Below are 16,210 nucleotides of genomic sequence, written 5' to 3' on the forward strand. Positions count from 1 at the left end.
CGTCTTAAATACATCTTCAAATATTTCTTAGCCAGTAAAATAATCGAAACAATATCTATACGAATCATTTTCTTGGCTAAGAAATTTTTGAAGATGTATTTAACCCATTTGCATCATGACTCTACTTAAGTTTCTGTGTTCAGACATCAGCGGCGTTCAACTGACGGATGGCCCGTATCACCGTACACGGTCGTATATCGGCAGTTTTATTATTTTCGTTAACTTCTACAGTACACTCGTTCTACCGTACATAGTAAACTTCTACAGTAAATGACTTCCGAATAGTTGGTAAAGTTTATTTAACATGGTTTATTTAAGAATGCAATGAAAATAGCTCAAATGTTCACAGATTGACAACAAAACATGAACTGTGTCATATGCGGAATATTCCGCGAGCGGTGATAAAAAAAAGTCGCAGCTCGCGGAATATTCCGCGCTTGGTGATAGGAAACGATCGTCCCATTTGCATCGATGCGTGGAATATTCCGCTTATGGATGCAAATGGGTTAAGACAACCTTAAATACAAGGTTTTCTATTATAAGGTTTCATTTTAAATTTTTTGCCATTTTTACTCTATTAAAGATAGAACTGCCATTCCTTAGTAGCTGGCAACTGAAAAGTATATGGTTAACGAAAATGGAACGATATACTCTTTAGCAACGTATAAAAATTGTGAAAATTCATTATAAAAATGGTTAAAATTTCGCGAAGACAGTTTCTAAGTTCGTACTGCTTTCAGTCGTAATGAAATACCTTCCCGTCCAACAATTGTTAACCTAATCAAGAAATTGGAGCGTTTTGGTCAAGTTAGTGATGTAAAGACCCCAACCTGTGCTCGGCCAGCCAGATCAACCGAAAACATTGCTGCTGTGACTGAAAGTGTCGCAGAATTCTAAATTTAAAGATCTAACAAAAAAAGCCAATAATCATTGACTGCTCACTAATCGCTGTGTTCTGTTCTGAATGCAGTCATTATTTCAGTCTTTTTTCTATAAATCCCACATCAAACTACTGACTGTGAAGGCTGATCTGACTGACTGTTACAATTGTCGACTCTTGAGAGGCCTATCATAGTGAAGCGTCATGTAACTAGTCTATTGTAATTGGTCCATTAAGAGTTAGCAATCGCAATTAGCAGTCAGGTCGATCTTCACAATCGACAGTTTGATCGGGCTTAAAGTGGATTGATCAATTGAAACAAATAGTTTGTTCTTTTTAATTGCATTGCTGAATTGGTGCAATAAGTTAGAGTAAAACGATTATATTTTGTCCAAATCTAATCTCCAATTCCTAGTCTGATACGGGCTTAACGTATAGGTCTATATTATTTTATTCATTTTATTGAAAAGTGAGTTCAGAATATAGACCATAACATCATTTCAGATCATTTTCAGATAAGATAACATGTTTTTATCTAAGATGAAGATGAAGACATTTTGTATATCTTCCATCTAGATATTCTTCTATAAAGTAAAAATCTAGATATTTTTCCATAAAGATTCTTCCATAAAGATAAAAATGATCGATTTATTAATCTAGATGATTATTTAGATAATTTTATCTAGATACCGGCAAACACTGATGATCATATATAATTATATTTAAAAATTTTTGCTGGGGCAATATTAATAAAATTATAAATAATCTTGTGCAGCGTTGAACGAAAGGCATAGCTACAACTCAATCAACCTATTCAGTTGCTGCCATATAACTTGAAAATAAAAAGCTATATAACAAAAATGTTATAACAGTTATATTACAATTTTATAATTTTACTGTCTTTTTGTACCCAGTGAATACCAACTAACAATAACATAACATTAATATTATAATTTCTTACTTAACAATGTAAATGCAATATAATGCGTGCGTTATATAGGAGTTACATTGTTGAGTGGGAAATTTTAACATTGATATTATATTACTGTTAGTTAATGGATACCCAGTGGATGTATCACTTTATTAATATCGAAGATAATTATGTGTAGAAATTATTATATATAGTTAAAGAATAAATAAATATTTTTGTAAAACTTCAGAATTGCACGTTTTATAGTTTAAAATAAAAATTCTAAAAATTATTTACAAAAACATTCTAAAAATCATCTACAAACGTTTCAAATGAGAATACACTCTTAATTAATTATTACGATAATTTTATTGTTCGCTTTCTATTTGATGTTAATCAGCACCTGCCAATGAAGCACCAAACGTCCGAACTCAACAGGGAACTCCAAAAGCGTCCGGATAACAGATGCTTCAGCAAAAGCAACTCCAGTGTGTAGAAGGCTTCAGAAGGGATTTGACTAATCAGGTCGCAGATGGGTACTAAAGTGGCCTCGTAAATACTGCACAAACGTGGCCGCTCACCGATTTCATGGTTGCCTGGCAGTCGCAATTCTCCGACAACGATTTCTCCTTGGACTATCGACGGAAGCAAACGGTTTGATTTTATTTAAGTCTTTACTTTATTAGCTTCAACTTTGGCTCTAACATCGTTACTTACGATATTCTATATGCATGAACGCGATGTCTAAGATTGAGTCCTCGCCTAAAGACCATTTGCAGTGATGCTCATAAGACATGCCGTTCAGTTTTTTCATGACGGCGATTGTAAGTAGATGGTAATTCAACTGACACACGTCTGTCCTTTTCCCGAACTCAAAATACGCCTAAAATGTGAGCGTTGTACGGGCAGATCTAATTATAGCAGAGATAATAATTATAACATTTCTAATCGTAATAGAGAGAGTAGTGGCACACTTTTAGATTTTACCTGTTTAAAATCGTCATGATCGAAAATAGTATCTAAAAAGGGTGCAGCATTAACTGATATTGTTTTTCCACCGCTTTTTGTTAAATTCAGGTATGAATATCTGTGAAGAATAATTATACAAATATTGTCAATAAAATACAAAGTTTTCAATAATACGGCTCTGATCTCGTATAATTTTCACATATTTCTTTTTTTAACAGTGCGATTCGTATTCTTGTCATTAATGAGGAAATAAATGATTAATAAAAGGTTCATCACCCGTGCATCCCCGTTGAAAGTTCAATCAGACACAATAACGTTTCATACGTAAGAAATGTGTCATAAACCCTCGTTAATTTTTCGACTATTTTCAGCAAACGCATAACAACCAGTGTAGTTCTTTCGACGTTCTTATCGTTTTGATCCTGTGCATAATCATCATATACATTTATAATTGTCAAATATTTATTTGTTCGTTTTTCAGTCACATGTTTATATACCTTGATCGTGGACAAAAGACAAGACGCATCTTTCGCCATTTGAGCAAGGTGCGTTATCACGCTGTTCGGTGACGCATACTTTATATCGCTTTGATAATCGACAGCCAACTTGGCGAACGCTTCTGATATCTCTATATATGTTTTCGTATCCATCCCGTTCGCGATAGAAGCGATGCTACCATGCGCATCCACCACTGAAATATAAAACTTAAAATGACGTTTAAAAGATAGAGATCGCGATCAAAGTGAGAGTGAAGCAAATCCAGAATTTGAACTACTTTACACTTTACTAAGTGTTCTTCGCGAATAAGTACGTAACAGTCAAATAGGAAGTCATATTGGAGACCTTTCTATTTTGGCGAGAAGGCAAGGGCAGGATGTGTTCGATAAGGGCGAAAATGGTTCGGGTTAAAGAGTCGTTAGGACGTAATAGGATCGCTCACCTTTCGTCAACAGTTCCGTTTCCGATTCCACATCCGTGTCGAAGACGATTACACCGTCTAAAGTAGCAAAGAATAGCTTGAAGATCGCGCCCGCCCGCAAAAACAAATTCTTCAATTCTTGCATCGTCCCGCTCAATAATACCCCGTAGGTCTTTGGGCTGCGATTTTGCAACAATATTTTTATTTCCTGTATTATTCGATGTGCGAATTGTCTCCTCTACATAATATATTCGTAGTAATATTGAAAATTCAATAGATATCGCATAATCATATGTAATTATAGAAAGTGCTCGCGAAGAAACTGACAAACTTCTAAAGTGTTCTATTAGTCATTTTTAAAACTAGAAGTTTGTCGGTTTCCTCGTGGAGAACATCTTGTATATATTTACATCGAAAGAAATGGTTAATCTCATCAAAATTTATAGATATAATTTCGACATCAATTATATTTTCTCATTGTTATTCTAATAAAAAAGTAGTAGTAACGATATAAGAAGTAGCAATATAAGAATTATTATCACTGATACTATGATAATATTTACTACAAAAATGAAATCATAATTTTTTCATTATGTACGTATGTGGTTATAGTCATAACTATCAAACAATTTTTTCTCAGTGTGTTGTAAAAACACAAGTAAATGCTTAGTAATGCTATGTTTGTGACTTTTCGTGATGTCAACATTTAATTGAATGAAACTATTTTTTTTATTCAACATTTTTTTCATATGGACATATATAATCAAATATTAGATATATATATCCCAAAAGTCTAGCAACGGTCAAATATCTCGAAAATACAGCATTATATAGAAAAATATTTTTAAAAAGTTGCATAATACATATTGGTCGATTTAATATTGTTAAAAATTTTACCTTGTAACGCATTATCAAGGTCAGGTCAAAGTCACAGCAATTTTTTTTAATTGCACTCCCTATTGCAGATTCTGATGTCAAGAGCTTCCCAAAATACTACTATATTTCCGTTAAAATCTATGCGAATTACTTCGAAGATAACTTACCACCAGCATTAATTTTAATCAAGATGCACGACGTGGAAGTTGCGCGGCCGGATTTACACCTCTTTGCGTGCGTGCGTGCGTGCGTGTGTGTGTTGGTTAACGCTAATGCCGGCGGTAGTATATCTTTCAAAGCCTATAACTAGGAAAGTTCTTATGGAAAAAGGGTTTGCAATCTCTGTTTCGGAAATGTCTCAATGTCAACTACAAGGATATGCTATGAAAAATAGGGGGGGTTTCATTTAAGATTTTTCATTGACCTTGATAACACTTCTCAAGATCATCGCAAACAAATGTCAACATATGATAATATATGATTTTCGTATGAAACATATTTTTCAAAAATGCGTATTTTTCAAAAAAAAAGTTTGAAGAAATTAAAATGCAACATCCTGTATATATTAGATGCGAAAATTAATTCAGTGCCTTTATCTTTAACACGTTCGCTAACAACTACGAGTATACTCGTAGTTAGCAGCGAACGTATTAATCAATTATAAACTTCATTTTAAATTCAAATATCTCATCACCATTTAGTGGGTTTTGAAGCATCAATTTACATTCACACATCACATTAAAAAAAGTTTAAAACACGTTATATAATTTGACAAAACTGACGACATAACATCTCAAAACAGTATCGAACACAATGGCCATAAACAAACAACATATTAGATACTGCATTCTTTTTACTTTTCAAGTAAAAAAAATACTGCCGAGGATGTAAATATAATTTGCACATCTTTGGGGGAAGACGCTGTAACATATAACTTATAAAAAGTAATACTAAAAGTTTAGAGATGATGATTTCTTTCTTGTTAATAAAGAAAGTCCTGGCGCGCCGAAAAAATTTGAAGATAAGGAGCTTGAGCGGTTATTGATTAAAAATACTGTTCAAACTCAAGATAAGTTTGCATTAAACTAAGAGTAACCCGTCAATCAATTTCCATTTGCTTACATAAGCTGGGAAAAACTCAGAAACCTGGCCGATGAATTCCACACGAACTCAGCCCGGAGAGCAAGCAGAGGAGGTTCGACACGGCGATGTTTTTGTTAAAATATAAAATAAAGGACTTTTTGTAGAAAATCATTACTGGCGATGAAAAATGAGTTTTGCACGACAACTTTAAAAAAAAATCATGGCTTGATCCTGGTCAACCATCGACTGCGAAACTTAATATTCACGCAAAAGTTTTATTGTCCATTTGGTAGAATATGAAAGACGTGATGTATTATGAATTGCTGCTACTTGGTGAGACAATTAATGTTGAATATTATCAACAACTTATTCATTCGACACAATAGAAAGAAAGACACCGTTTACTGGCCATGGAATAAGTCATCTGGCAAGTCATCTTGCAACACGATAACGCTCGGCTGTATGTCGCAAAAGGGGCGAAGGACACCATGTATTCATTAAGTTGGGAAATCCTCCCTCATGCAACCTCACCGGACTTAATACTTTCGAATTACCATCTATTCCGATTATCTATCGCTTCAACACCACTTGGCAGATATACATTTTAATAGCATGGAAGAGACCTGAAAATGCATTGACAACTTTATTGATTCAAAGCCATCATCTAGAGAGGGGATTCGTCAGCTGCCCGATAAATGAAACAAAGTATTAAAAAATAAGGGCGAATATTTTAAAGATTGATATGTTTGTATGTTGTATTAGTTTTTCGTAAATAAAGATAACAATTTCTTCTAAAAAAGACACTGAATTAATTTGCACCCTTATATATATTGTATATAAATATGTATATTGATATATATATATAACAATTATATATATGTGTGTGTGTGTGTGTGTGTGTGTGTGTGTGTGTGTGTGTGTGTGTAATTTTATATAATTGTATATAATCAATTATTTCCAGCTATATATTCTATATCAATTTATCTATAAGAAAAATTTTTTTAAGCATAATCCTTCGTTCATTAAACAAATTGTATAATTACCGCAATCGATTATCAATTATTAATTGATTCAACGACTGCAATAGTTAGCAATTGTATCAACGCAACGTATCGTTGCACCAACATGTAATTTGTATTCAGTGGACATAATATTTTTGTAATAAGGATAAGCACCGATTTTGTCAATCCGATCGCTTTTTTCAGTGCATGAATACGATACCTGGCTTTGCAATGCTCGAAGATAATTTTTATCGTCTCCGGCAGATTATTACATAGCGATGCAACATAAAAAGCCCGAATTTTTTTGAAAGCGGAAACATGTTCCATACACTTCCACCAAAAAACAAGCAGTCCATCGCAGAATTGCAATTTGTGCTTCACGTCGTCCAGATCATGGATTTTCTCATTATCGCTCGTTCTTTCGCCGATAGCTTTTACGACCTTTGGTATTGTAAAAATCAATGATATAGTAGCGCGTTAAAAATAAAGCGGCATTAGATAGATGAAATGTTTGAAAATTAATAAGTAATAAGATTTATCAAATTACCTCCAACAGCGAACGATGAGCGGTCGGTAAAATTTTTTGGAAAACTTGCTTGTCGAGCGACTCGGCCGCGCAAATGAGGAAACATCGTTCCAACGTTTGCAACAGACACTCCGTGTCGAGAGTGAAACTTTCACTCGCCAGTAATACGTAATAAATGAAATAAAAGAAGTGTTAAGGATCAATTGCGCTGAACGCAACAAGCGAATATATATGTAATGATATGTATTAAAGGATATTTGTAATCTCGACACTTGACTGTTGAGATCGTTCGGTTCGATGAAGTTGGACGATATATCACAGTCCGACATATTCTGAAAGAACACACAAATAACATAAATTATCGCAATAGGCAAGAAGGGAAGAACGCTCGTAGACTAGGCAGCGTAATCGAATCTAATCTCTTGTTATTAACCGTTTGCATATGAGGAAACAGAGCTTCGAACATTTCTTGCCAATGCTCAAAGTTTCCTGATAAGAAGAGAGCTAATTAAACCTTCGGCTGGCCGGCCAGTCTAATCGACGGCAGTTTCGTCGATTTGACGAAAGTTTCTCCGTTTCAATTTCTACGTCATCGTTAGCAAGCCGTTGTAACCGAAGTATCGGGGGTGGTACAAGGAGGCGAACGAAGTGGAGAAAAGAAGTCGATCCGTCGACGAATTCGAATGATCGCTCGACGCCATGGCAACTGCGGACAACAAGCTGTCAGATGATGGGCAAAGTTTTGATCAATAATACTGGGTGACTGGCTGCCTGCCGGCGGAGTTCGAGTTTGGTACGGAGTCTCGCGGTGATTTCGACGACTCCAAACAACAGCACGTGGCTACCGGGTGTAAAAGCTGGCGGCGGTGATGGGGCGATGGTGAAGGGCACGCGAGAGAGGGTGGTTCCGACACGTGACGAAGCGCTGAAGGCGAGCGACGTGTACCAGTCTGAGTCACAAGGAACGGATGAGCGATGCGATTTTCAATCGAGATGCTAATTCTTCGTCCCTGAGGCTTGCGAATCCAGGCCACCGTATTTGCCATGAACGAGCGCGCACCTCAAGGATACGATAAAAAAACATCAATGAGATTAGTCGCCATCTTCGAAGATCCCTTTTATCCATTTCATTACCATTTTTATCGATTTCGTCGGGCGGATTGGACTCACGTAAAATTCGGGGCTGATATCGCGCCATATATAACGCCTGCATAGACATCGCAATGTTACATCACCGAGTTCGACCACCCTGACTGAAAGATTAACAGTGTCTGTAATTGAGGTAATGACGGAGCATGCATTTGTGCATAATGGTAGTACTGGTGTAGTAACAGTATGTATTGACCCCACCCGTTCAAAGTGAAGGAAGAGAGAATGAGAGAGATGGAGAAAGAGCGATATATCTGCCTATCGGCCGGGAGTGTTAGTAAATCGGGCTTAGTCTTAGTACATCAGAGGGTGGTAGAGAATAAGGGATGAAAGCAGTCAGTCAGTCAGTCGGCGCTCGGCCGTGCGCGCCGTCAAACGTGAGTGCTGGCTGTTTTTCTTCGCTGAGTGAGCTTTTACATCGTCGATAACATGCACTGAGAGACCATCGGCATTCAAAGATGTCCAATAGCAGGAGAACGATGCGAGGACCCATCAGGCAATTGTCACTGCAACAATCGACACCGCGCCGACATCACATCAGGCGGCAGCGATCGGCGGAAGACGACAAGTCCTTGCAAATATATGCGAACCCAATCGCGCGAAGCAAACTCGCCGGGAATGCGGCTGAAAAACCCAAGGTTCGTCAGCCGATACGGATCTAACGATACCTTCGTCTTCCTATTTCGATCAAATGGAACCAAAGTTTTATAAAATATTATATAAAGATTCTATTGATGCGCATTAATTAAAATTATTGACCATAGGAAGGCAAATAAGAGGCTATTTTGATTATTTTAATATATGAAATTAAAGAAAATAATCTTCAAATCGATAAATATATCGTTTGAAAATATATTTCTTTCAGTCCAAACCTTTCGATTTTCAGTGGGGCCTTTTTGTCGACGAAAACAAATAATTTTATACAATGTTAATCGCGAATAGTATCTATTATTATATTATGGATGGAGAATATAAAAACTCAAGTTTAGGTATAAATCGCCAACATAACGACATATCTGAGTAGTTTAAATAAACATCAAATAAATATTGTAGACGGAAACATAAGTAACATTAGAATAATACTATATGCTAATTCTATAGTGCTCCTGCTTCATTGCGAGAAATTCTCAAAAATTAAATGTAGGCCTCGTATAGAACATTTCTTAGAATCTAATAATGGGATCTAGTCAGATTTCCCAAAATAATTATGAATTCTAATTGGGGAATCTACGTAAGTTCTCTCTAGTTAATATAATGTTCTAAATATATAATTTTAAGTGAAAAACATAAACAGGTCCTATTTGGTCATTCCCAATAGGTTCCAGAGATTTTTCTGGTTTCCATTTTATACTACAGCTGAACAAAATATACGAAATACTTTAAGTATTTACATTGTACAAATACACACACGCGCTATTAAGTATAGTAACGTTAAAAAATATATAACCCCGTTTGTTAATTTCCTAAACTGATATTTAGTCAAACTGTCATTGATTCTGATGATGACAGTCGCACGCAGAACGAAGCAAACCGTAATATGCAGGCAATCAATATCATAAAAAAAAAAAGCTTCATCCAATATTTGGAATAAAAATCGGATCCTAATTGGTATCATAATGGGATAACCTATTATGACACAATTTTGGGTATTCTAATCGGAATCTATGCTACATCTGAGAAAATCTGGGGAAATTTCTATGAAAGCGACCACCAGATTTCCGCTGCTCATTAAGTTTTATACTCCACTGGCAGGTGCGAGTCGCATGGAATGATGATCGGCGAGGTTGCGACGGCGAGCTCGAGCGAGTGGAAGTGGTTGCCCGGCAAATCCCAGGTCGGCCTAGGCAGACGACGAGCGGCCGATCCGGCGGTCGAAGCTACATCGTCGGCGCTGAAAAGGCGTCGATCCTCTATTCGCGGCAAGAGCTCGCCGAACGGCTAAGGCTCGCCTGGAAGCACCGCGAGGAGAATAGAGCGAACATCGACATCTTCTTAGCGCACGGTTTCGCTGTAGAGAACCGTTGTGATTCCGAATTGTCGATGTCCGCCCCGGCGACTCCTCTGCCGAGGAAAGAACCTAATCCTGTTCGATGTTATGAAAAGGTTCCCTGTTGTAACACTGGAGAGAAGCTGAGTAATCTTTCCGGCCAATCAAAAAACGACGATCTGGAGAATCAAATAAAAGAAGTCAAGGTCGATAACGACAAGCCGGAGGTCGCGTCCGGAACAACGAAGAACAATTCGAGAGAGAACGAGGAAAATGTGGCGAAAAACGCGAAGAAAGAAGATGAAAGAGAAGAATATAATGCTAACATGAGCGCCGAGGAAAAGAAGAGAACGCATATAAGCATCGACTGCATGAGCCTCCATTCTTCGAGTCCTTCATCCGCATCCTTGAAACCGGAAAACGCGGCCATATCAGCGAAAATTGCGAACGACGATTTCTCCTCGGCGAAACAGAAGCGCACGAGTTTTCACAGCGGTACTAATCGTGCTTTTCTCGTTCCCATGATCGAAAAATCGACGAAAGGATCTGTAGGAGCAAGCAAATATACTGCGACGGATAAGGTCGTCCCGATGAAGTCGCTCGAGATAAGATGCGCGTCCGCTACACCGAGTGACAAGACCGCGACGCAGAAACAAACGACAATGACGGATGTGAGATCGTCAATCGTTCTCGAGAATAAACAGGCCATTCTCGCGAAAAGCTCGTCCATGATCTCGTTGGAGAAAGCGAAAAGAACGAATTCCGCACCACCGCAAAAGCGAGGAGGAGGAGAAGGGAATGTTGTGTCCACTGCACGCGTGCAGGTAAACATCGTGATCGACACGCCGAGTCTCACCGAAGTGACAAGCGATAAACCGAACATCTGTGGGCTGCAGACTGGCAGAAACGCTGTGGAGAAGAGCGAGGAAGGTTCCACAAAGGTACACTGCGAGAAATCGCACTAAAATTATCATCATCTTTGGCCTCAACTATATCTTCTTATGGTTCTAACCCAAAAAAATAATAGGAGAAATGTACATGTAAGGTTATTATCACTGATATTACGAGGTCTGTTCAAAAAGTATCGCGAATTTTGTGTTTTTTCAAAAATTATTTATTTATTCATGAATATCTATTTTGTCTCCTTCAAAGTAATCCCCATCAGATATTATACACTTGTGCCAACGTTTTTTCCAATCCTCGAAGCACTTCAAAAAATCATTTTTTGTGATCTTGTTCAACTCCTCCTTCGATGCCGTCTTTATCTCCTCAATCGTAGCGTAGCGTCGTCCTTTCATGTGCCTCTTCAGTTTCGAAAACAGGAAAAAGTCACAGGGGGCCAGGTCTGGGGAATACGGTGGCTGCGGCATCATTAGTGTATTGTTTTTGGCCAAAACTTCGCGCACAGCAACGATGTGTGAGCAGGGGCGTTGGTACGAATTTCGCGGCGACCCGTCTCATGCCCAAATCATTAGTAAAAATCGAATGGCACGAGCCAATCGATATGTTTAGGTCCTCAGCAACTTCTCTAACGGTGATTCGACGATTGGCCAATACTATTTTCTTCACTTCATCAATGTTTTCGTCTGTTGTTGACGTGCTCGGGCGTCCGGCACGCTCTTCGTCGTTCACATCTTCTCGGCCCTCTGAGAACATNATTTTGTGCCACCGATAAACGTTGCTTCGGTCCAAGGTAGCTTCACCATATGCCACAGTCAACATTCGGAATGCGTCCGCGCACTTAATTTTGTTAGATTCTTTGATCCATTTTTTGGAATAGGCAAAAATCGAAGACGAGCCAAAACACGTCCAAGCAAAACAGCTGTCAAAGATAAACTGAATATTCAAAATGGCCGAACTTGTCGGCATANCACGCTCTTCGTCGTTCACATCTTCTCGGCCTATTTTGTGCCACCGATAAACGTTGCTTCGGTCCAAGGTAGCTTCACCATATGCCACAGTCAACATTCGGAATGCGTCCGCGAACTTAATTTTGTTAGATTCTTTGATCCATTTTTTGGAATAGGCAAAAATCGAAGACGAGCCAAAACACGTCCAAGCAAAACAGCTGTCAAAGATAAACTGAATATTCAAAATGGCCGAACCTGTCGGCATAAGTGAGGGACAAGAGTACCAACATAACGCCATAAAAAAATCGAAAATCGAATATACGTAACCCGCGGAAATTCAAAATTCGCGATACTTTTTGAACAGACCTCGTATATACTATACACGAAAGAAAATTCAGTTCCTGCACCTGAATAGAAACTAAATGAAAACTTGATGACAAGAAATGTTATCGTGACTAAAAATATTCGTTTGAATATTCAGCTACATTAAAACTCAGTTGAAACAACTAAGAGTAAGTGACTAAATAAAAAACTTCCTGCAGGAGTTTTTCTGTTCCCATAACCAAGTTTTTGTCTGGTTTCCAGGCAACGGAAAATTCAGTTATATCGACAGAATTATTTTTTTTCTATGTAGTAACACTTATTAGAGAAATGATTCTTCTGACTATAATTCTTTCCTATATCACTTAAAAATAGTTACAAATACCAAACATTTTTTTCTCAATGTAAGATAGACTTTGGAATCAGATACTTAATTCTTTCAAATCAGCTTTTGTATTTAAAAATAACATCAATTGTTAACACAGGAATTACTTATTGTAATAGAAATAAATTGTACTGAAAATGTATGACTTTTTATACATATATACATTACAATCATTATTTTGTTGTGTTGAGATTATATGTTGCAACATTAATTTTTTTAGAGCTTATATATCCCATTAAAAAAATAAATACCAATAAAGAGACATAAAATCCTGTTAAACTCGAAAAGTTAAAAGTTATAATATTTTTACTTCGATGAATTAGCAAAATATTCTATGTTTAATAGAAAAATGTATCACTTGAGAATCATTGAAAAACAAATTCTCCTATTGGATATAAAATGCATGATGAAACTCATCGAGATAAGTGTTGCAACTTTTAAATATCTGATAGTATTTAATAGACGATGATTTTATTATCATATAATAATCGAAGAAATCTCTAAGTGGCACGAAAATCAGATGCCTGTTCTTTAGATATCGCGCGAACGATCGGTGAGATCGGCGCCTCTGAAGAGGAGATCAAGGAGTGCGAAGAGACGTTTCCTAGCATCCTCAGGAATGGGCGGCAAAGACGAGGAGGATGCGAGGACGCAAGACCGATGTGGAGGACGGGTGAGAGCTTACGTGGACTCGAAGACCACGGATGTGATCACAATGGTATCGCTGGTTAGCTCGGCCGACAGTGATAGCGACGCGGAGAATTCGCCGGGCGACGATAAGCTTATCAGTGAGTTGCGCAGCAAGCTACCTACCATGCCGATAATCAAGACATCCATCAACTCTAATCCCGGTGTAACAAGGAAACCGATCAAGTCAGGTGCGAAATTATATTTTTATGATGAAGCGCAAACACTAAAAAAAGGAATTCTAAAGGAGTTCATTTATGTATTGGAGAATAAATCCAAAGAACTTTGCTTATTTGAACCCCTCGGATAGAGGAATTGATAGATTATTGAAAATTTAATATCCGATGTTGAAAAAGTTTCTAAAATTGACAAATCGTTTGAGAAGTTAAATTTCTTCATTTGATTCTAAAGAACGATATTATTTATCTTTTCTTCTTCCACACGACATTTGATTCTAAAGAACAATATTATTTATCTTTTCTTCTTCCACACGACGACATAACTTATTTTATTTTTAAATAAAAAATGGTTATTTCCAAATAAAGAAATTGTTATTTCTAAATAAAAAAAGTCGATTTGAAAGGACTAAGCATCTCACGTCCAGGTACAGTCGGTATGCTTTACCATTCCCTAGATTGAAACTTTTTATTATTACATGATTTTTTTAAGCCGGTATTTACAGTTGGGTCTTACATTTAAGGCTGTCTTAAATTAATCTTTAGATGCTGTACGGCTTATTTTATTAGCTACAAAATATCTGAAAATGAATTTAACAGCCTTAAATATAAGATCCGACTATGAACACCGTCTTTAGTCTTTCATATAATATATAATAGGTCAAAATATTTATATTTCATATAATATATAATAAGTCGAAGCTATTATAATTAGAGCAGTTATAATTCTATTATTTTATAATTAAAATTATTTCTGCCCAGCGAAAAAAGAATATCGAATTGACGTCAAATTGACATCAAATCGACGTCGGAACAATCGAAATTATATTGAATCGACGCGGATTTCACATCGATTCAATGAATTATTTTTCGTTGGGTGCGATTTTCAACCTTATGTGTTATATGTAAAATTCAAAATCATATAACTCTTCATCTAAAAAATGGTACAGTATATATAACGCTGATTGTATTTAACTGAGTCAGTAATAATAAAAGCTAAATACTTCAAGTATTTTAAAGTAGTTTATATTACTGTCACAGGAAGATGCCCTGGACATCGTGAAATTGAAGAAAAAATTCCATTCAATGCGTTTCTCTAATATTTCGAAGAATGTATCTTTGAATAGCGTTAACTCAGAGGATTATATCTGTGTAACATTTTGATATTTTAATAATAATCTTTCATTTCAGCTAAAACCTACTAGCCACAAGGAGCCCAAAATCCATATAAAAATAGGCAAGATCCTTTCGAACGAATTTTTTCTTTGTACGTTGCCGTAAAAATTTTTAATTTTCCATAAAGTGATTTTTCGTTAATTTTGTTATTTTGGCAAAGGGCGATTTTTAGTAATTCTTCAAATTGCTTACAAATAACGCTTTTCTATATATCTTTGAATATCTTCTGGTTCACATCGCAGACAACATAATATCTAAAATCGGGATATAAGACATCTGAAAAATATTTTTAAGACGTCTTTGAAAGTCTTACTTGTAGATATCTTAAAGACGTCTTTCAAATATTTTACGCCCCGATTTTAGACATTGTATTGGGTGTCTCGAATTTGTTGTGCACGCGTGCAGCAACGAGGTAAGAAAGCGTAGAACCATAATTGAACCGACTAATTAGAAGAGACACGAGACACGCTAGTCGCGCATACCTGGAATAATTTCAATATAGATATCACACTCCGCGTACAAGCACCGTGCGCTTCTTGTGAATACAAGTCGCGTACGAATCGTGCGGAAATTTCAATTCGGTTATCGTTGATTTAATTACTTTTTCTTTTTAAGTTTTTCCTCGTTTGCACGCGCGGTAACCCTTTTTACCAACTCCAGTAATTATAGTTCGCGACTATTCACGCGATTCGATAGAGCGCATCTCGCGAAAACACCGTGATTGATCGTTGCGGGTTAATGGGCTCTGTCAATTGTGTATACGATCGGGCTCAAGTTTTTCACGATCGCGCCACGCTGAGCCGACTCTATTTATTGGGTAACCCGGTTCTACTGGGCTATTTGGCAACTGGGCCAAACGATATCATCGATTTACTTTTACAACGGACCGAATTACCCTGATTAAATATTACTCGTCATCTCGACTCTCCTTCTCTTCCTTCTCCATCATCTGCACCGTGTTCTCCGTGAAATGACATATTTATCTAATCTAAAGTGCATAACAAGGAAATGGAATTAAATAAAAAATAAATAAGTAAGGAAATAAATGAAATTCAGGATCAAGACAGAAACAAATCGTTTGATAATTCTTCTCTAAATTCTTCTCTAAATTCTTTGGAACAGAATGTCATTCAAAACAAGTGAAAGTGATAATATTTTCACTCGAAATAATAATGAAAAGACCACTCAAAATCGCAAAAATAAATGTTTAAATCAAGCTTACAGTAGATTCTGTGCGAATGTTCCAATCGATTAGAGCAAATATATTTCTACCAGGTGTACCGGTATGAAGTGAGCGTCAAAATACAAATGTCTC

General features: G+C 36.7%; 2 protein-coding genes across 2 annotated transcripts; one reads left to right on the plus strand and one right to left on the minus strand.

Annotated features, from left to right (window-relative positions):
* Positions 1–2,186: 2,186 nt before the first annotated feature.
* LOC106750402 (uncharacterized protein C1orf112 homolog) lies at positions 2,187–7,667 on the minus strand. The gene is made up of 10 exons (XM_014630734.1): positions 7,598–7,667; positions 7,422–7,496; positions 7,186–7,332; positions 6,859–7,079; positions 3,700–3,857; positions 3,257–3,450; positions 3,036–3,181; positions 2,778–2,877; positions 2,508–2,673; positions 2,187–2,425 (listed from the first exon to the last, which is right to left on the minus strand). Exons 1-10 carry the CDS (start codon positions 7,628–7,630, stop codon positions 2,187–2,189), a joined length of 1,479 nt encoding a protein of 492 aa, XP_014486220.1. The 5' UTR covers positions 7,631–7,667.
* Positions 7,668–8,771: 1,104 nt separating this feature from the next.
* Positions 8,772–13,734, plus strand: LOC106750403 (the record flags this gene model as incomplete). Its single annotated transcript, XM_014630736.1, has 4 exons — positions 8,772–8,951; positions 10,066–10,506; positions 10,594–11,241; positions 13,392–13,734. Coding segments are annotated over exons 1-4 (1,612 nt in total), but the record flags the coding sequence as incomplete, so codon positions are not given.
* Between the last annotated feature and the right edge of the window lie 2,476 nt (positions 13,735–16,210).

Source organism: Dinoponera quadriceps, unplaced genomic scaffold (genome assembly GCF_001313825.1).
Source record: "Dinoponera quadriceps isolate SergipeBrazil2010 unplaced genomic scaffold, ASM131382v1 scaffold5627, whole genome shotgun sequence".
Taxonomy (NCBI): Eukaryota; Metazoa; Arthropoda; class Insecta; order Hymenoptera; family Formicidae; genus Dinoponera; species Dinoponera quadriceps.

Excerpts from the sequence above, each read along its gene's own strand:
- LOC106750402 (XM_014630734.1), bottom strand. The coding sequence starts at position 7,630 with ATGTTCGAAGCTCTGTTTCCTCATATGCAAACG. Across the intron at positions 7,333-7,421 it reads GTCAAGTGTCGAGATTACAA|GTATTACTGGCGAGTGAAAG; the intron begins ATATCCTTTAAT and ends TTCATTTATTAC. Across the intron at positions 2,674-2,777 it reads ATCATGACGATTTTAAACAG|GCGTATTTTGAGTTCGGGAA; the intron begins GTAAAATCTAAA and ends CTCACATTTTAG.